The 22,234-nt window shown below is 47.3% G+C and overlaps 1 protein-coding gene across 2 annotated transcripts in view; it reads right to left on the reverse strand.

Annotated features, from left to right (window-relative positions):
• The window catches only part of Ca-alpha1T (Ca[2+]-channel protein alpha[[1]] subunit T), a 397,067-nt gene extending 375,765 nt beyond the window's left edge, over positions 1-21,302 (reverse strand). For both annotated transcript variants that reach the window (XM_075701870.1, XM_075701869.1), the window contains exon 1: positions 20,609-21,302. In XM_075701870.1, coding sequence (XP_075557985.1) covers positions 20,609-20,946 — 338 coding nt within the window. In that variant the 5' untranslated portion in view covers positions 20,947-21,302. The remainder of the gene's footprint in view (positions 1-20,608) is intronic.
• Between the last annotated feature and the right edge of the window lie 932 nt (positions 21,303-22,234).

Consider the following 22,234-nt stretch of genomic DNA (forward strand, 5'->3'; position numbering starts at 1 on the left):
AGACCTGGATTGGGAAGAATTGGGGATAAAAGTTAATGGAGAATACCTTAGTAACTTGCGATTCGCTGATGATATTGCCTTGCTTAGTAACTCAGGGGACCAATTCCAATACATGCTCACTGACCTGGAGAGGCAAAGCAGAAGAGTGGGTCTAAAAATCAATCTGCAGAAAACTAAAGTAATGTTTAACAGTCTCGGAAGAGAACAGCAATGTACAATAGGCAGCGAGGCACTGGAAGTCGTAAGGGAATACATCTACTTAGGGCAGGTAGTGACGGCGGATCCGGATCATGAGACGGAAATAATCAGAAGAATAAGAATGGGCTGGTGTGCGTTTGGCAGGCATTCTCAGATCATGAACAGCAGGTTGCCATTATCCCTCAAGAGAAAAGTGTATAATAGCTGTGTCTTACCAGTACTCACCTACGGGGCAGAAACCCGGAGGCTTACGAAAAGGGTTCTACTTAAATTGAGGACGACGCAACGAGCTATGGAAAGAAGAATGATAGGTGTAACGTTAAGGGATAAGAAAAGAGCAGATTGGGTGACGGAACAAACGCGAGTTAATGACATCTTAGTTGAAATCAAGAAAAAGAAATGGGCATGGGCAGGACATGTAATGAGGAGGGAAGATAATCGATGGTCATTAAGGGTTACGGAGTGGATCCCAAGGGAAGGTAAGCGTAACAGGGGGCGGCAGAAAGTTAGGTGGGCGGATGAGATAAAGTTTGCAGGGACGGCATGGCCACAATTAGTACATGACCGGGGTTGTTGGAGAAGTATGGGAGAGGCCTTTGCCTGCAGTGGGCGTAACCAGGCTGATGATGATGATGATAATGATGATGGTGATGATGGTGATGATGATGATGATGATGATGATGATACCGGATGTCATACAGCAAGGTGTGGCACATAGATATACCTAAATATATACGGCGATTTTCGCTCACGGACAACTACGCCGTCGCCGACGCCGGATTCTCTGTGACACGGGGCCCTTAAGGCTGCCGCGTTACAATGCTTACCAACGAGAGGCTTACAGCCGTCGCTGCAATAAAATAAAATAAAATAAAATAAACGAAAGGAAAATGAAGTGCAAATTTCGAAGAGAGAAGCCGGGGAAAACGTATCGGTATATCTGACGCGATAGATTTACGTGGGCAATATATACGCAGACGTCATTTCTTAATGTCAAGAGTGACATAGCAAAAAAAAATAATAAAAGCACTCAAACGCTGTTACAGCTATCGAAGCGCACCGGCGCGCCTTGACGAACTGATGCATTCACAAGAGCCCATTGACTTCATCACGAAGACGTGCTACATCGCGCTTTCCCAATATTGTAATCACAGACGGGGGGGGGGGGGGGGGTGGCGGCGTTCACAGCACAGCTCACGGGCGAAATTTCTTTCAGTTGAGCAACACCAGGCATCGAAAGACGACTGCTGCTTACCATCCGCAGCCCAATGGACTTACGGAACGATTAAACGAGACCATCACGGACATGATCTCTATGTGCATCGACGTCCAGCGCAAAACAAGGGATCATATCTTGCCTTACGTTACCTTCGCGTAGAATACCATAGTGTCACGTGGTCGTGACGTCAACGAACACAGTAGCAATACTGTGAAACACAAAACTAACTTTTATTGGGCGAACCTGTGCCCACAAAAGAGGCTACACTTATAGCACAACGATAGCGGCGAACACGGTCGGCGATCGTCGAAAATCTGATCAGCGGGTAAAGCGCGTCGGCTTTTATAGATCAGCCGTCGAATGTTCCAGATTAACCGATGGGACCCGCGTGTCTTCCACAAAGTTCTACACTATTCGCGTCACGCGATAAAATCAGATAACACAAAGTTCGGCGACAACAGACAGCGGATAGAAGCATCGAAAACTTTCCAGAAACTTCTTTTACATGCAGGCGCGCCCTGCGCTGCACGATAACATTTGTTAGGCGGCCAAACGTGGTCGCCCGATACAGATAAGTACACGTGTCAATAGTATGCAGGAAACAAGGCGCTTCACACCATTTCGTCTTATTCACGGCCGCCATGTTCAGCCGATGCTGGACGCTATAGTCCTCTTTCAAGACACGTCACATTATTATAATGTAACCGTCTGCTCTATAATATAAAGTAACCGTTCGCGCTATATTATAAAGTAACCGTCTGCTCTATATTATAATGTAACCGTCTGAACTATATTATAAAGTAACCACCTGCTATATGTTATAATGTAACCGTCTGCGCTATATTATAATGTAACCGTCTGTGCTATATAATAAGATAACCATCTGCGCTATATTATAATGTAACCGTCTGTACTATATTATAAGGTAACCATCTGCACTATAATGAAATGTAACCGTCCGCACTATATTATAAAGTAACCGTCTGCACTATATTATAAGGTAACCGTCTGCACTATATTAAAAAGTAACCGTCTGCGCTGTATTACAATGTAATCGTCCATGTAAGCGGGAGACGTTAGAAGTATATCCGTGGGACAAGAAAACGGGGAAGTGATGGATCCGAGGCCAACACAGGCATAGGCAACTTTAAAAAATAAAGTTATCACCTTCGTCTAGTCGAGTTGAACTGCTGCAGAATAGGTGGAAGGTATGTACTCGTGACGTGTCAGCGGATCGCGGTTCTGAAGTCGGCATTAACGCAAATGTACGAGGCCCCTCATGTGTTGCGCAGTGGAATTCTCGTTAGTGGACACAACGTGTAATGCGGTCGCCCACAAAAGTTTGCGGGATTCGGATTCCACGCCAAATGAGAATGGCTGCTCCGTCAAGGCATGAGGCATAAAGTTTAGCGTTACCACTGCGTAGGCCGTAAGAACTGCTACCATTGAGTGAGAGTCCCAATCCGCTGCTATCTACGCGGCCCAGGCGTCGCAGGGAATTCAACTTTTCTTTTTTCTTTAGCGCATATCCCGTGTCCCGTGTAGTTTTGCGACAGACTGCATGCGGGCACCCAAAATCGCTAGCGCGTCGCGTCAAACACTTTCCGCACGACGCTTTCAACCGCGGGCGACTGACGGAACAGGAGGGTCGATGAATGCGGTCTATGTTTAGCGGCAGTGGCGGCCTGGAAACGCGCGTGCAACGTTACAATTGCTCATTTTGACGTCACTTATGACGTCTTCTTATTCTTCCTCTGACTGTTCGTCCTTTCTTTCCGGCCGGACCGCCTCTATTCTATAGTCAGATTGGTGCCACCGTGCCAATCAGGCGAGGCAAGAGAACCTCCACCCCGCCCTCCCCCCCAGCCTGTGACGAATGTCATCACGAAGGAACGCAGTTCTTTTCTGTGCTGCGTTAGATAGCCGCACTACACATCCGCATCGATTGGGCCACGCCAACCCTCTTACTTATGCAAGAAGAAAAAAAATACAGAAAGGACGAGAAACCCTTGAGACGCAATTATCCCCGCCTGGACTGGAGCGGATCGAATTCTCATTTCATTGTTTTCCTCCCAGCGCCAGGAAAAGATGGTCGCAGATATGCGTTTTTGCTGTACTAAACAGCAGAGTGGCCTTGCAGCAGATGCAGCGCACTCTATTGAGCAAGGCTACTTTCGCACAGGCAATGGACGCATTGTGTCTGAGCGTGTATTGCGAGCAAAAGCCGATTCGAATTGCCACTATCCGCATGCACGCACGTTGGCGCTGCGGCTCCGAGCGGCGACACTTGGAGAATTTGGGCAACTCTATGTCACCTCTGTATTTCACCTCTATATTCCCCGCCATTTTCACCTCTATCTTAATCTCCATTTTCGCCTCCATTTCCAGCTCCATATTTGCCTCTATACTCACGTGTATATTCACCTGTATGTTCACCTGTATATTCACCTTTATCCTCACCTCTATACTCACGTCAATATTCACCTAAAGCGTAAAAGAGAGTGTGCTCCCCCACAAATGCTAGACTTTGGAGAGTTACTATTACACGTATATCGAAGGCTATATAATACGTCTATAAAAAGTGGTTTATAAATGGTATATGTACTGATTCAATGCATATGTATTGGCTAAGCACCAGGCGCGATTTATCAAGCATGAGAGAACATTTTCCGCTGCAAATACTAGACTTTGGAGAGCCGCAACGGCACAAGCATGCGACCGTTATATAAAAAGTCTGTAAGAAGGTGTTAAAAGGCATATATACTGCATAAACTCATCCCTACGAGAGAAACCCTAGCGCCGAGCGTAAAAGGGTGTGCTCGCCTCATAAGTACTAGACTTTGGATAGTTACAACTACATGTATATCGGAAGGCTATTTTGGCGTGGTATATATATAGGTGATTTATAAATTATATGATTACTTTTTCAATTCTTCTGTATAAACACAGGACTCGCACCAGGCCCGATTTATCAAGCATGAGAGAGCATGTTCCTTGCAAACACTTGACGTGTGCGCGAAGATTATATAGCAAGTATATAAGAAGTTGTTCATAGAAGTTACATATACCATCTAAGTTTATCTCTAGAAGGGAAGCATTCGCACCAAGCGTGAGAAAGCGTGTTCTCGTGCAAATGCGAGACTTTTCACACCCACAAAGACACGCCTGTGGGAAATCTATACAAGAAATTTATTGAAATTCAATGTTCCTAAAAGTATATATATATATATATATATATATATACAGGCTAAACGTCTATATGTTTAAGGGAATCACTCGCACCAAGCCCAAGCGTGAACGAGCATGTTCTCCTTCCTGCAAACACTAAAATTTGGAGAGCCACAAAGACACGTCTATGAGACATCCATTTCAGACGTCTATGAGAAGTTCCTCATAAAAGGAATATAGTACATTCTAAATTCATCCCCATAAGGGAAGCACCGAGCGTGAGAGAGCGGGTCGTCCTGCATATATACTAGACTTTGCAGAGCCACAAAGGCACGTCTATGAGAAGGCTACGTAAGAAGTCTATAAAAAGTGGTTTATAAGAGAGGTATATATGCCGCATTGACTCGTCTCTCACAGGGGCAGCACTCAAGCCTAACACAAGAGAACCGAGTAGCAGTGCTGCGGGAGCCGATAGCGCGTCTCCCGCGCCGTCTTTCCGAGCCAGCAGCTCGCGGCAACGCCAGAAAAGAAGTCCGGGCATTGTTTGCGCTGACGGATGACGCGCTGTCGGCGAGAGGCAGCCAGCCAGCCAGCAGTCCCACGCGCTCTACGTAGCGTGTAGGAGAAGAACCGAGGGGGAGAGGCTCAGCTGCGGGCTCGGGTGACTCTTACAACTCGTTCATTTCCCTTTCCCGTCTTTCTTTTTATTCCCTCTTCTTTCTGCCTGCTCAGTTCCCTTTTCTTATTACCACTCTTTTTTTACGGTTCCTCATTTACACGGAGACAACGCTCCGGGAGAGATGTGGTCGCGAGCCAAGTTATATACACGCACGCACACAGGCGGACAGACACATACTCAAACACTCGTTCGCTCAGCGCGAAGAGCTGGGAGTATGTAGACATCGCTCTTAACAGGCGGACAAGGCACGCGAAGATACAGTTCACGCGTGACTTCGCGAGAACCGACTGAAAGAGAAAGGTTGGGGTAGGGGCAGGGTCAAGGCAGTAAGGGTGAGCACGCGACTCCCCATTCTTCGGGTCACGCCCTCTCGCCTTTGGGAAGTGAGTGTACGGCGTGCATAGGCGGTCGTTCTTGAGATCAGAGCGCACTTTTCGCATCTTGAAGAGAAAGAGAACGACAAAAAAATGGAGAGAACAAAAAAGATAAACGTATCACGAGAAAAATTGCCAGGGATAGTTCTGAAAAAAAAAGAAAGGTTACTTAAGGAGAGAATAGTGGAGAATTGGGAGCGTTGTCGGGGAAGATAAGGAACGTTTATCAAACTGGCAAACAACAACGCGGCGAGTGAAACAATGTAGCCACAATGTCGAGCTTTAACTGAGAAAGCAAAAAAGACAATGAAGAACTCGCATTATAGTCTACGATGGGTTGAATGAGTGCGAATTGAGAACCATGTAGACAGACAGAAGAAACACGGATAGAAAAAAAAAACCAGCGCTTACCAAGTTCGCGAGGAGAAGCGCAGGAGCGCTTTTTTTTAAAAGAAAAACCGCAGTTTATATGGAAGTGATTTAAGCAGTTGGCGCTGGAGAGCAGAACGATCCCCAGTGACAGCGAAGCGAAATTTAATTGCCCTCCGTGTTTTCACCCGCGTTTGCCGCGACGTACAGTCGGCGTCAGAAGTTTACTGAACGCAGGCAACGCCAGGCTGCAAACTTAAATGCAAACTTTATGCCAGGCTGCAAACTTAAATTTCATGTCTGCGTGGCCATGCTGCAGAAATATACTGAGTCTGTCGAAAAACCTTAAAAAAATATTCCGAAAAAAAAAAGACAAATACAGTGAAGCTGTAGAAGTCCTTCAGAAAGTTAATCTTAGTTAAGGGGTTTCACGTGCCACAACCGCGATCCGATTATCAGGCACGCCTTAGTGGGGGAACTCCGGATTAATTTTGGACCCCCCGGGGTTCCTTGACGTGCAAATAAATCTAAGTATACGCGGATGTTCTCGCATTTCCCCTCCATCGGAATGTGGCCGACGGTAGGTCGTCGGAACCCGCCGTGGTTGCTCAGTGGCTATGGTGTTGGGCTGCTGAGCACGAGGTCGCGGGATCGAATCCTGGCCACGGCGGCCGCATTTCGATGGGGGCGAAATGCGAAAACACCCGTGTGCTTAGATTTAGGCGCACGTTAAAGAACCCCAGGTGGTCAAAATTTCCGGAGTCCTCCACTACGGCGTGCCTCATAATCAGAAAGTGCTTTTGGCACGTAAAACCCCAAATATTATTATTATTATAGGTCTTCGGAAAACCTGCGCACCCTGTGAACAGTTCTCGTCAACGGTATGACGTGGCCCGTTCTTAAAAGAAGTCGAGGCGGTCAACATTCCGTCGCGGATTTCAGCTGCGCTATATGGCGAAAGCCTGTAGAGCGGGTCACATTATTTAATGTGGACAAGCCTGTTGAACGCATCGTAATTACCCATTATCTTTTCTCGTATAACCTTGGAGAAAAGGTTTCGGTCATGCTGGCTCTCTGAGCTAGTTAGGCGACCTTTTAAAACGGAACTATGCAAATTCCGCCGTAGCTCAATGGATGCATGTTCTAACGTCAGAGAGACAAGTTAAAGAGGCTATAAAGATTGCTGAAGACCCTATATATATATATATATATATATATATATATATATATATATATATATATATATATATATATATATATATATATATATATATATATATATATATATATATATATGCGCTTTTTAAAAAAAACAACTGTTTACTGTCCCGACGTTCCGGCCGGAACCAGGCCCGTCATGAGAAAGTCCTGGCTCCGGCAGAAACGCCGACATAGCAAACAGATGCTTTTAAGAAGCGCATCATTTCTTTTCTATCTCTTTTTTTCACCTGTTGTGATTGGTTAGTGGATGGGGTGTCGGGCTGCTAAGCGCGAGGTTAGGTGAATTTGGGTGCTTGGATGTAGGTGCACGTTACAAAAAAAAAAAAAAAAGCCCAGGCGGTACGAATTATTTCCGAGTCGCCTAACACGTCCTGCCTCATAATCAGATCACGTTTTCGGGACGTAAAAAACCCGTAATTTCTTGCTCACTTTTTTTCCCAATATATATGTATATGAATTAAGTAATTTTTTTTGCAAGGATCCGCTGGTTAAAAGGTGGAAAATTGCGGCGCACACAAGGAGAAAGAAAAGAAAAAGAAAAGCACGACAAGACGCGTAATATCACTAATAGGCAGACCACGAGATCCGTGTCCGCTAAAAAAAAAGACATCGCGAAGAGTGCTCTGAGGGCACGCATCACCTATTACCAGGTCACGAGCATGGTCCAAGCAATTCCCTCTCGTTGTGATGGGGACGTCTGTCAGGGATTAAAAATAAATAAATAAATAAAAAAGGAAGCGCCCATTTAACTCCTTTTGAACCGCGCGCAGCCACATTGACCGGGGGCGTTACGCCGACCGATCCGATGCCAATCTTCGGCAACTCCGTTCTGTTCCGTGTTGTTGCAATCGAGAAATACTCGGGCGACCTCGCTTTGTAAGACGGGTGCGTCTCACAAAGTGCGCACATCAACGGCCAGGTATATATATATATATATATATATATATATATATATATATATATATATATATATATATATATATATATATATATATATATATATATATATATATATATATATATATTGCTGTCTGTAGAGACTACACGGCTCCTTAACAATAGGTTCGCAGGACGATGCGTGGAGAAGGGACAAAACAAAAACAACGTCGTCGAGCCAGCTGCACGGGTCTGCAGAGCGCAGGGAAGCCCCGGAGCGAGAAGCACACAGATGCGCGTGTACACACACCGCACGTGGCCGGTGTGACGGCGGTGTCGCTGCGTGCGAAAACGCAGCCTCCCATCTCAATGATAGGATCGTGTGCTGCGGCGGAACGGTTGGAAACTTTCGAATTACTAGTCGTGCAAGTATCTTCCGTTGCGACGCGTTTTCGAATCGAATAACCACTAATCAATAAATACGAATATATATATCGAAGAGTTTTCGAATGCATTAGAATCTCGGCAAACGGAAATGACTGAAACGGAATGGCCACTTTAACAGAACGTCAGCCTTACTATTGGTTGATTTTGCATAAGGCACTGCCACGAAAAACAAGGAGTTCGTTAAAGAGAACCACATCTTTTTTTTACAATTACCGGTAAACAGAAATGAAATATAATACCGACATTGAGACTGAGAGGCTAATACGTCTCAGTGGTATTGAAACATGCATAGCTGTATTCGCCCTTTCTTTACGGTTGTTTACGTCAGTCCTCTACGTTTTTGCCGCGGTGGTTGCTTGAATAAATATAGACAATTTTTTCACTAAATGTTTTTTTAATAATTTTTAGTTTGTGTAAATGTGTCTTGTGCTGCCAGCTCCAGCGAGCGGCTGCGTGCAAATAGAAACTTCGTTAAACAGAGTTTTGCAGTCAGATCTGCTACGTCTAGTAACTGCTGTTGACAATAAGGTATTTCGCCACCTTTCAAAAGAGCATCATGTGCACTCTTGAGCTGTCGGTAAATGAAACGCCCGGTCAACGGAATTTGTCCACCTAGTCCCTGGATGGGGTCCTGTTTAACGAGAGCCATTGTATTTCAAAAAAGTTGCCGACCGTTCTCAACGAAACATAATGTCGCAGCAAGAATACGAGTAGCCCCCCTCCGTGACGATAGCGCGTAAAAGGCATAAGACAGGATAAGGTCTGTAGTATAGAGCAGGCTACGTCGCACATGGAGCCGGATTCGACCGGCCAAACCGCGCTCATTCGAACTACGTGTTAATGCGATAGGAAACATATATACGGGCACTCCAGGGCGAATTATCGCCGTCGCCGTCGCCGTGATGTTTCGAATATACATTTATGTGCGAGTACTCTACATCTTATCTATGCCTTATGTACGAGGTACATGCTATTATATTTCGACCGCGAAAGTTGCTCAAACCGGGTCTACATATTCTCGACTAAATTATTCCTCGAGAGTATTGAGAATCACAATGCGCGAGCAATAGTTGCGAAACATTTTCTTGGCAGCGCGCGCCTTTTACCCGAATTCTTCTGAGTATTAACAAAGCGCGAAAAAGAAGTTAGTGCTCGTAAAGTTGAAATGACGTAACTTTAACGGCACCGCGTCCACCGGATGCATAGCGTTTTCCAAAAGAAAATTCTAGAAGGAACCCGGACACTGTGAAGGACCAGCTACTTTGGGAGTGACGGGCGTAGCAGATATTGGTTCGTGCAATCATCGTGTCTACGTCTTTAGAGGCTTTCGGGGTGTGAATTGCTCGCACTTTATATTGTTACAAATTTCTAAGCAATGGAACTTTTTTTTTACATCCCAACAAGGCAATAAGTTGCCGTAAACAGGGACAGTCGTTATGAATTAGTGCACGTATACGGGGCAGTATTTTGTTGAAAAAGGAATGATCAATTTGGCAAATGTCACAAATTCATTTGAAGCCACAGAATGACAGCGTTTCAGGGCAATATACATTACCCTCGCGCTGGTTTCACCGCCATACACTCACTGGCCCGTAGCACCAGCATTCTCTCTGATAATTTGTTTTTAAATGGAATTTCCCGGCCGGAAGCACGGACCAGACTGAGGAGCACTTCAACATCATAACGCGACTGACAGAGCCGCAGTGTGCAACATTTCTGTGTTAGTCGCCGAGAACTTCGATAATGTGCGCATTTCGTCTCCCGTTTTAGCTGCTGTTTTGAAACCGCGAAGTGGTGTTGAAATAAGTGCGTGATAGACTGTGCTTCTGCGTTTCAATGTGTTTCAATGCGTTTCAATGTGTTTCAATGCGTTTCAATGAGTTTCAATGCATTTCAATGCGTTTCAATGTTACTCCGTAATCGACGAAACACAAACAACTGAATAAGTAAATGAAGTTAAAGAAGACTGTTGCAGCAAGACCCGTATAGTCGGCCGTGCGGAGAACACAACGGTGTACAATGGCGGAACGCTGCTAGTATGCAATTTTTTCATCATTATTCAGCTTTGCACGTTTATGCCTCAAGTGGTTGTGTCCCAATGTGGCGACGCATTATTATTTCATACGTATGTGAACAACCGAGCATTTCCTAGCGGTGCTCTTGCGCGCATGCCTGTGTTTTCTTAAAGCGCTTGCGACGACTTATTCTACTTTCAAAGACGGCAAGCAGAAGTGAAGTCTCCAAGAGCGTTTGGCGAGATACGATTATAAGAACCAGTGTCCCATCGTACTGCGATATCCAACCGCTGAAATTATGCCCAATACAAGTTCAGTGACACATGACGCTAGCGATCGTCAATCTTTCTTTCTTTTTACTATTTATCCTATGCAAATGATCCCGTACATTCTATGCGAACGACGCGTTTTACGGGACATTGAATTTTAGCATACGCTACACTTAAGCCACGAGATGCAGTTCAGCTAGCATGTAATTCTTTTGGCGTAGAAAGTACATTACCATAGGACACATTTTAGCATATGACTTATTTCAGGCAGGGTGGATTTTACACAGGATGCCTTTTAGCCCATGATGCATTGTTGCATAAAATGAATTTTACTGGAGGATGCATTTTGGCGTGGGGCGTGCTTTAACATGCATAACGCATTTTAGCATAATATGCACTATTGCATAAAGTATATTTTAGCATACGATGCGTTTTATCATAGGATGTACTTTAGCCTATAGCGTATTAGCATGTGGAACATTATTACGTCAGATGAATTTAGCGTACGATGCGATTTATCATAGAACGCATTTAACAGTACGGCGAAATTTTTACAAAGATATGTGTTGCAACATCTAGCAGAGGATGAAATTCACACTATCATGTTTTTAGAGTAGGGTGTACTTTGTCATATGATTCATTATAGTATATGATGCATGATAACATGCATGTTTTACCGTAGGTTGCAATCTAGCACACGATGCATGTTCGCATAAGGGGCGCTTTACTAACCGACGTATTTTATCATGCTATATGTACTTTATCATAGGATACGTTTTAGCATAGAATGCATGTCAGCGCACAAGTCGTTTTAGCGTAGGACTGGTGCTTGCGTCTCGAGCTCATCGCGCTTATAACTCGAAAGCGCGAATAAGTTTTACTCACTTGTCGATCATCAGTTGTGCGCCTTATTAACTTCTTATTACGTAATTTTTTACCTGACAGTGCCTGACTGACTGTCCAGCTCGCGCGTGTCCCATGTGAACAGTTAACATTTCTACATATATCTATATTGTTCCATCGCTCCTTAATTTTGTCGCGTCGTCACACTTGCATACGCGCTACGTATGCCTTCTTTAAAGCACTGAACCTGTGTAAACGCTGGGTTCCTCACCAAACGTAGCGTAGCCTTGCATTTCTTCTCCGAACCGGCACGATATCTATTTTTGGAATGCCGCCGCTGCCCCGACATCTTTCCTTAAAACTTCCCCTTCCTCCCTCCCTCCCTCCCTCCCTGCTGCTTTTACATCAGCCTTCGCTTGTACTGATGTTGTTTAACCATGTGAAGAGAACGTCCGATGTTCAAAGTGCGCCGATACAGCGTCTGCAGCGGTTGCCCATTCGTATGATTTGGGCATGGACACCCTGGGACAAGCACAGTCCGCGAAAATGTAACTCGTGGACGTGACTTGTCAAGACCAGCCTGACGACTATGTCCGATGGCTCGAGGAGAATAGGTCTCTTTTTTTTTTCACTGTTACAGTATCTCCACGAAACGGGCCTCCATGCTTACATGTATAGTTTCGTCGCCACATTACGTCACATGGCAATCGAGGCGAATCAACGTCACGTCAACGTCACGTCAACGGCACATCAACCCACAGTCACACTAGAACAACGACACTTCAAGATCGAGTCAGAAGAACCTTCGAAACATAGGGAGCGGAGAGCCAATGTAGGCCCAACGTTAGAATCGGACGTTGAAAAACCTTGTCATCGTAGTGCCAATACAACGTTATGTATGGACCACGTTGGACGTGCTTCCTGTGCCTACTAGGGAAAGGCAAGAGGCTCACCTGTGTCGGGCGCCTGCGATGCCGCCGACCAATGACGTCGAGGTTCAGGTGACGAAGACCCGGCGCGGTCGTCGGTTGCGGGAGCCAGCACAGCCATCAATAATCCTCCTCGATAACACGGTGTGCACCGATAATCCGACCGCGCGGAAGGGATAATCCGAGGAGACCGCGGGCATCACGCACACGGAAAACAAGGAAGAACTTGAGGGAACAGAAGATTAAAAAAAAACTGGAAAGGGAAACGTACGGCAAGATGAAGCGTCACGAAGCGACTCCTCGTCGCCCCCCATCATCGCACGCGACAGCAGCGCCCTCTGGGTTGGGATCAGTTCCTGTGCGTGTGACGTTGCAGAAGGGAGGCGGAAAGCACAAGCGTGTGCACTAAGGTAGGAGAAAGTGGGTAGGTGCAGGACAGGATGGGTCAGTGGGTCCAGGATAGTAGTTCACGTAGGCAGGAACCCCACGAAACACATTTCATCGCTCAAGAAGCAGCGCGCAAGGAAATACAAACACCGAAAAGATAGAACCGCCCCGAACAAGCGTTGTGCTCGGATGCAGTCCTTTTGTTTTTCCTAGTTTTCGGTGTTTGTTATTCCGGGACTGTTTCTTCAAAGATGAACTGTGGGGGACTTTCGATGGCCGGGAATTGAACGTGCTGGCTCTGTACGAAGACGCCTCAGTGAATCCAAGTGGTTGAACGAAATCCTAAGGTCCGCTCAAATTTGGCTACGGATTGGCTTGCCACTTTCTTTCGAGGGTGAATGATAAGTGCATGTCAGCTGTTGCGGTTCAAAAATAAATTAATCGCGACGACTGACACTCCTGTAAGAATGGTTCAGCGTTGTGTCAGTTTCGTGGCTGTCTCAAATTGGCTTGCGATTGATTCGCAACGAAGTCACTCGATGATGCGTCAGCTATTCACCTGAATGTTTCTAAGATGGTTGTCCCGACGCGACTACGCATCATTAGTGCTACAATCCAAGACTGCACTTTAATGAAGGGCGTACGAAAGATGGCCATGTTATGGACCAAGTGACATTTCTTTACATCATCTCTTCGAACGTCATGTCTTTTTTTTTAATCAACTACAGTAAGTTATTTTTTGCGACCTTCTTCTACAAGTTTATCCATTCTAGTTCATTGCTCACGACGAACAGGAACAAGCAGCAAATTGATATTTTTTTTACCACCTGTGTATAAGTAGCCAAAAAAATAGAAGCAGCCATCACGGCAACACAATATACGTTTCCTCATTCTTTATAATACTACTGCGACGCAAGCGGGGCCTGCCATGGCAAAGGAAACCGTACTTGCCATTGTGTTGCACCTCAACAGAAAGTCTACGGAAGGCAAAATAACACAGCGCAAGGACAACAGAATCTCCATAGAAACATCTGCAAGAGTCTGGTTTAGGGCACGTAAAAAAAAGAAAAGTCGGTTTTCCCCTATCGAATCCGAGCTTCGTTAGCAAGCAGAGTTGCTTTGCTTCTAAATAAACAATGTGGTGCTAAAGGCCTTACCTCATTGCATTTGCCTCGGTAGAATAAACTCCTCAAATTAATTATGCGAGCTAAGTCTCTGCTTTTGAATAGTGTAATAGAATAGTCTAGCATCTCTGAAAAAAAAAACCTTTACGCGTATTCTGTACATGTAAAGTTTAATTAGTTGCCTATCGAAGGTGCATGCGCGAAACTCGGTGTCGCAGCATCATCGGTACGAGTTGCTCAATCTTTGTCAATACCCATAGTCTCTGCAGCGTCACACCTGTTTGTGCAGCTTACGGACCTCCATTTTACTCTCACATTTGTAAATTCTCGCACCCCGAGTGTCCATGTGCATCCTGTCACATGCAATCAGTGCTCACTTTTTCCTCTTTCTATTCCCCTTTCCCCCGCCCTAGTGTAGGGTAGCAAACCGGGTGCTCGTCTGGTTGACCTCCCTGACTTTCCTGTCCTTGCTCTCTCTCTCTCTTTCTCTTTCTGGCACCCTGGGCGCTTTCTTTAAATAGAAATTAGACTTCCTCACCCGCAATGCATAGATGCACCATTTCCCTGACCATATTAAACTGTACAGAGTACATTTGGCTGTTAACGGAATTATAGCACCGCTGTACTTAATAGCACTGCTCATTGTCTTTGTCTAACTTTTTTTCTACCGGCGTGGGTTGCACATACGTGGTCTCGTCTATGGACTTGAGATAGACTTACATCCCTCGTAAACTTATGCGTTACTTGTAAAATGTGCACAGAATGTGCGTACACAAGCGGAAGTCACTGACAAGTCTATTTACTTTCGACCCCTATTGTACGTGGGCATTCAACTGGCTGTTACGCAACCTCCACAGTAAATTGCACACGGAATGTGTAAAGTAGCAAGACCGCAGGCTTGCGATAGACACTGCAAAAGCTATCGCAATACAGGCATGTAATCGCTCTAAAATGCGAAAATAATCATTTTTTTTTTTAGGGTGCGGAGCCTGGTTGCGAATATATCGCTGCTAGCGAATACTATATTTCTACGCGGGAATACGTTCGTCCAGTCCTGTTCTTTTCCTTTCCCAAGTATCCGTATGATCTCTACTGCTTCTGAGAGATACGCAAAGAGAGTTATCATTATGCTAGGCAGGTAAATAATATAGTTATTCGCTGAACGAAGTGTGTCTAAGTATTTCCCGTCGGTAGCTCAGTCTCTTGTTCCTCGTTCCGACGAACTGTCTCTGGATGCATAAATAAGCCTTTCTGTGTGGAGAATTTGTAAGGACACGACTTCGCGCCAGTTTTGATTGCCACGATTTCAGGGCGCACTAAACGCTGAGCTAAACACGAAGCTTAAAGCGTACCAGAGTCGGTATTGAGGTACGGCAAACTCGAGCGCTTTGTCTGAATGCGCCGCAAGACTGTCACTCATTCCTAATTCGTTTGTTGCGTGCAGGCTGCCCGTGAAATACACACGCGACTTCGTCTTAATAGACGGCCTTAATTCGGGGCGAAAAATTTGAATTTCCCCACTCAAATACTCGCCAAACGTAGAAACGTTCCCGAGAGATAACTGTCAAATCAATGTGAACTAAATTTGTAAGGCGAATCCTACTGACTGCAGGAAGCAGAACATTTATTTCGGGTCTAAACTTTACAAGAACTGTCGAAAGTCGGTAAAATAAAGAAAAAATATCAAAGCCCTAGTTTTACAGATCTGCGCACCAGCACCAAAAACAGATGTCGCCGTTCTATAACCTACAAGCTGGAAGAGTTTCCGAAGCGGCCGACAAATGTCATGTTTGACTTACTTATAATTGTTGCAATATTTACGAGATATTTGGGGAAAAAAAGCGCTTTCCCAAATTAGTGGCGTATTTCAAAGCGTTACACATTGAATGCACTATGAACGTATCAAATATCTGAATAACAGCCCTTTCAGAAATATTCATTTTGTTTTCGTTGCGGAGTTACAGAATTGTCAGGTTGACGCGCCACTTTTATTTTAAATTATTTAATTTTGCAATTTTTTACCAATTCTTCTAGAACATTGATCCACAAAAATTACAAATTTGCTTCCCACAGTCGTAAGACACTAATGTTTCTTTTTTAAGTACAACTTTCATCAAATTTAGTGCAACGGTGCATGCCAAGCAAAATGATTCTTCCGTTCCCACGTATTTTCCAAAGGAGTTTTCGAGGAAAAAGAAAATTACATGAACTAAGTTCTTTCCTGCACTCACGCACTCTCCCACTCCCCTGGCAACGTGCAGGGTAGCAAACCGGACAAAGGTAATTTAACCTGCGTGCCTCTTCTTCCTCGCTTTCTTAATAACAATGACATTCAATTCCGGGGTATTACGTGCAAAAAAAAAAAGCAATCTGATGACGAGGTACGCCGTAATGGAAGGCCTCCGCAATAATTTTGACCACTTGGCATTCTTTAGCGCGTATTTAGAGCTGTAGGCAGACGCTAGCGTATTTTGCATTTCGCAGCCATCGAAATGCGGCCACCGCCGCTGCTCGGATCGAACCGGGAACCTCTAGCATAGCCAGCGCATGCGCTGTGGCCACTAAACTACTCTGACCGGCCTTCCTCTCTTTGTTACTCTGCATTACCTTGTCTGTATACTAAAGAACAGAGAGAAAATACGGCGCCTAGGCTTCGGTCTCTACGCGGAGTTTAGGCCGATAAACCACTAAACAGATGATAAACTTGACGCGCAAGCAAGTCTACACTATCGGCAAGACAAATCACGGGACAAACGCTTGTCCGTGTCGCTTCTGTCTCTACTGTCGTCACTGTCGCCTCCCTCGCGCTTAAAGTTTATCAGTCACGGAATTGACAGCGACCGGCTGTGACTGTGTATCTGCGCCCCCTTGTCCTTCTCTCTCTCTCTCTACTTTCCTGTCACTTTACCTCCCGCTACCCTCCGGTCTGCTACCCAACGCTTGGAGGATCCGGTTTGCTTCCCTAAGCTGGGGAGAGCCCCAGTCAAGGGTAGCAAACCGGACCTTCCCCTCTGGTTGACTTCCCTGCCTTTTGCCCTCTCTTCTCTCTCTGGTCATAAAATAACAACCAGGCCGCTCTCAAGCGTTCCTTAATATCTGATGCCGGTTTCTAGAGGACACGACAGTGAATCACCGCTCGCGCGTATATGCCGCAAGAAAATATGTCAAGAACAGGCCAGCCACATGGCGTCGAGGACTGCATCGCCCAGTCGCGACCTACCCCCCCCTCCCCTCCGTTATTTCGGGAAAGCCAAAGGCGCCGTGCGTTTCGCGGATGATGGGAGACTTCGAACGACGCCTGTCTTCTCTCTCTCTTTATCTCTCGCGAGCCCTTCGACGTAGGGGGTCGTGCGAATATTCGAAACATTTCGATAACGAATCGAATAGAACGCTTTTATTCGATTCGGTCTTCGAATCGAAAACACACTAATAGCGTCTTTGCAACACCGAAAGACATTGAGAGTAAGTAAAGGAAACGAGATTCGTAAGCACGAATAATTTTTCAGAACATTCCAGAGCGTCAATTACGCACCATCAAGTATAAAACAGAAGCAAAGGTAAACGATAAGTTTCAACCTAGCGGGCGCGTGCGTTGAGATAATATATGAGACCTTGCGTAGTGGAGCAGGCTAAGTCACTCGGGGAGTCGCAATTCGCGAAGCATAACGGCGATCATTCGAACTCTCCCAAGAGTCGCCCATTCGGATGCGAACGAACTATCGGAAATTTTCAATCAAAAGGACTTTGCTATCTACGCAAAAGCTTCGTGCGATGCGTACACAAGCTTCTCAAACAAGTAGGGTCCCAACAAATACAGAAATATAAAAAAATAAATTAACTACTTTTCCTAATTTCGCAACCACACCTACACGTTTATACTTGAAGCTTAAGGACACTCTTAATCGAACACAGCTCCCATTTTTTTTTTTATCTAACGTGTTGCGCTCCGAGGTACAGCTAAGTTCGACATTCAGAAGGCCAACTTCGCACTGAAGGTCGGTTGTCACTGCACAAAGACTTAGCCCCCTCAGGTGATGCCGCTCACAGCTTTTTAAAAAGAGGGAAGCCATTTTTTGTTGTTTTTGCCAGCCGAGAGGAGGAACGTAGGCTGGCTTCTGGACTATAACAGCGTGCTACGCAGAGTCAGCTACATCAATTGCGGGGGTTCGTTTGTTGTGTCTCGGCTCTCGCCTCCGAATTTCATGAAAATACCTGGGAACGAAAGAGCCCCGGGACTATGCTACACAATGCAGTTGTCTTCGAATACGATTGTCTTCACGTACCTAACATAAACGTACACCATAATCGCGAGAAATCGAAAATAAGAAGAAACCAACCTGTTAGTTTAAACACATTTGCAAATAATAGCTTTACTGACCCTGCTGTTCCGCGAAAATTGCGCCAGCCAAAGCGAATGTGTATCCTCGCAAGCAGCACACCTGCCTGGCTAGCGTGGCCTCCATATTGAAATTGTGCTGAGAGTCTCAACTTTGAAGGCACTGTATATGAGATGATATGTTCATCCAAATGACGAGGGATCGCAGATATGGTACGCGGTGTGACGCGAGAGAGGACAAGCGGCTGTATTACAGGAAGCGCGATGTGAGGTGTGGTACGAGGCGATGAAATACGAAGAGAAATACATTCCGCGCCGTTCAAGCTGTGCGGACATTTCGATTTTGCAGCACGCCGGCCGGTGCATTCCCGTCGGCCACGAGCGATTAAGCTTTTGAAAATTTACCGCCGGTAAGTGGTTCGTGCATAAGCGCGAGACAAAACAGTAGGCGAGAACTGTACGTGAAAAGAAATCGGACCTCTCAATCTACTAGCAGCACATTTCGCGCCCAAGTTAAACACTCATACGAGTGGGAATCGAGGTATCGACTGGCTGAACCGACACACAATACACTTGAAAAAAAAAAAAAGGAATTCAAGAATTTTCACGCTAAGCGTTGCTTTGAAGCGCTCTTTACAACGCAAACACTCCCGCCTCTGACTGCACTGTACCGCAGTGCCCCTTACACATCGCGACGGACGGCAGCAGATGTTTCTTCCTCTGCTCTTAATCGCGCTACACAAAGCACACGTGCGTGAGTGCGACCCGAGAAATGCAAGTCGCCTGGGTCACTTTCTTTTGTTTCCTTTTTACGCTTCCTCGCACTAAAAGGCGCAGGAGAAAGGAAGAAACAGCGAGTGCTCGCAGCACGTTCAAGAAAGAGGGACGCTCGAGTCGCCGCGGGTTATCAAATAATCGCGGACGACGATTACTCGCCCGTCGTCGTCGTTCCGCAGGAAACGCCACAACGCACTACGTTGCCTGCCGACAGGCGGCGCGATCGTGTTGCCCTCGTCCCCCACCGGGCTTGCGCCACAAGAAGGCGTGCGGCAGCAAAGTGCACAGCAGCCGCATCGTCGCCAGGAGTCAGGGCTACGTGGCAAACGCGTAAAGCTGCAGCGCACGTCGAGGTAATGCAACGATTTCGTTCCAACGGTATTCCTTTCTTCCCTTTCTTTTCCTTCTTGCTTCGTTAATGGCGCGTGCGCCGCTCCGCCTACGTTATCACACGAGCGCGGACTGCCGGTCGTGAACGTTGGAAGATAAGGATGGAATGGAATCGTCGCGAAAGCAATTCCTCGCGCCACATCGGCTTTGTATGCCCTAGCAGACGACAGTAAACAAACCCACACCGCTCGCAGACGAACCTCGAAACGGCTATCTCTTACACGTCTGTCGCTACGGGGCAAGCAAGAAGAGTTCGATGTTCTTTCGCAGAAATAAAAAAAAGCGAAACGATCGCTCCTGAATCTCGTTAACAGCGGCAGTGGCGTGTGCCTAAAGATGCGCCAGCAAACTGCTCCGGCAACATCGCGTTACTCGATCGTGCAGCGATTTCGATTTCGCTTCGGCAGAAAATCAAACAATAAATAAAAATATAGATAAACGTACCCGACGCGCACTCTTTCACTCTCATGTTCAAGCCCGAAACCTTCGCGCCGACATCGAAACTACAGCCGCGACAACTGTAGCGAAATCGCGTCTGAAATGCGCGTTGAGCCATCACGCTACTAAATACTGTGCACGTTTCGAAGCAGCCTCCACAAACTTTAGATGCGCATATCTAGCAGACCTCGGGTTTGCTCAAGGTTTGCGGAAGGGGAGGTCCGAGGAAACCGCGGGCAAACACAGACATTTCGTTCGTACGCACGGTAGCAGGGCCGCCGGATGGCAGCTCCGAACAAGGGGTATCGCACCGCCACCTGTTAGTACGGGCAGGACCACGGACACGCGGCAAACTCATTGATCGGCGAGCACTGCAACGGGGCCGGCGTATGGGGGAGCGGCCTGACGGGGGGGAGCCAGCACGTTCGACGTCGAACAGGTAAGAGAGAGGTGGGGGAAGGCGAGGGAGAGGCACGGGCAAGAAGAAGGTGGCGTCGAACCCAAAAAAGGCGACAAAGCAGGCAGGCAGTAATCGGCAGCCAAGGATATGGGTTGGTGACCAGTCGCAGGCACCAGGACCGGGGCGGCTTGTCCTGGTGGAAGTAGTATAGCGCGACGGGCACAAATCCCGGGTACGGCAGGTCCTCTTCGCCTCGGACGCCGTCGGCGCCGGGGCTGGCCGAACAAGAGGACGACGACGACGACGACGGGGTCGAAGACGGCGACGAGATCACGGCGGCGGCGGCGGCCGCGGCTTCGTCTTCTTCCTCCGCCGACGAAGTCGACACGGCGGACGCCGACGTCTCCGACGACGCCGACGACGAGTCGGGCTCTGAACGAGCAGCACCCCGCGGTGGGACGTCATCGTGAGTCTCATCGGCGCGCATCACGCAAGAGGCGGCGTCCGGCGTCCCGCCGATGACGATCCGACGACGACTTCGACGGGCCCACGGCCATCACACACCACGTCGACCAGGACACGACGCAGAGAGCCCGCGACGACGACGACTTGTTCCCCCACCGTCACCACCACCCGGAGGGAGGGCGACGGCGCGGCGCGCCCCCACCGCCCCGCGGTCCGTGACGACCTCCTCCTCCTCCTCGTCCGAACTGTGCCGACGTTGACCACTGATCACGGCGGCGAAGACGGCCGACGCGGGGGTGGGGACTTCCGCGGCGACTGCTCGGGGAGGCTCGCTGCCGGCGCGAGGACACTCGCCTTCTCCCGGAGTCCCAGCATCGACTGGAGCCACCGTCAGCGCCGCGCTAGTTCGCGAGAACGCCGCTCGGAGCCCGCGCGGCGCGCCGGTCGCGGGGCCGGGGCCTGGCGGTTGCCGGCGGCGAAAGGCGCGCCGAAGTTCTCCCTAGGCGTTTTCCCTAGCGCGTTACGGTCGCCGGTCGCACCTGTCTGAAGAGAGGCGCCCTTTCGTTTTTTTGATGGCCTCGGTTTCGTCACAGGCGCGCTAGCACCATGCGGCTGTCTACTGCTAAAACGAGAAAAAAAAATGTGCAAGGACATTGGAAGGACGCTATTTATCCAGACATATACACAACAGACAGATAGTAAGTAAGTAAGTAAGTGCTTTATTTCCCATATACAACATACATTTGAATATGGACAGGTCTTGAGGAAAAAAGCTGCGTCAGCTGCTTGACTAAGTCCTAAAACCCATTTTGTGGCAGCAGCAAGGGGGAACTACACTGCATGTGGGAATGACAACAATAAAGCAGAATAAGACGAATAAAATAACGCGAAAATGCAGGAATTGCAAGATGCAAAGTATGTGGCTCCAGAGCCACGCTAGAACACATGCTATGGGAATGCCAGGGACTTACTTATACAGGACAACGAGAGCGAAGCCTCCATCGACCGCGTCCGCGCGCGATGGCAGACCGCGCTGCTCAGCTCGAACCTGGAGGACCAACTCTGGACAGTCCAGCGGGCCAAGGAAGCCGCCGAGAGGCAAGAACTCTTGGCCGCAACCTCGGCGAGTACCCCAGCCCACTAACTCGCCGGACGCGAATCGTTCTGATTCGAAATAAAGTTTTCTTACTCACTCAAACTACTTTTCTTACTCACTCTTACTACTCAAAAGTCAGTCCCTGGACCCGTATCCTCTCTTTGTTATTTGTCGGTTGACTCCGCGTGTAATGCGTCCACCTTCAGGAGTAGCT

Source organism: Dermacentor variabilis, chromosome 8, assembly GCF_050947875.1.
Source record: "Dermacentor variabilis isolate Ectoservices chromosome 8, ASM5094787v1, whole genome shotgun sequence".
NCBI classification, from domain to species: Eukaryota; Metazoa; Arthropoda; class Arachnida; order Ixodida; family Ixodidae; genus Dermacentor; species Dermacentor variabilis.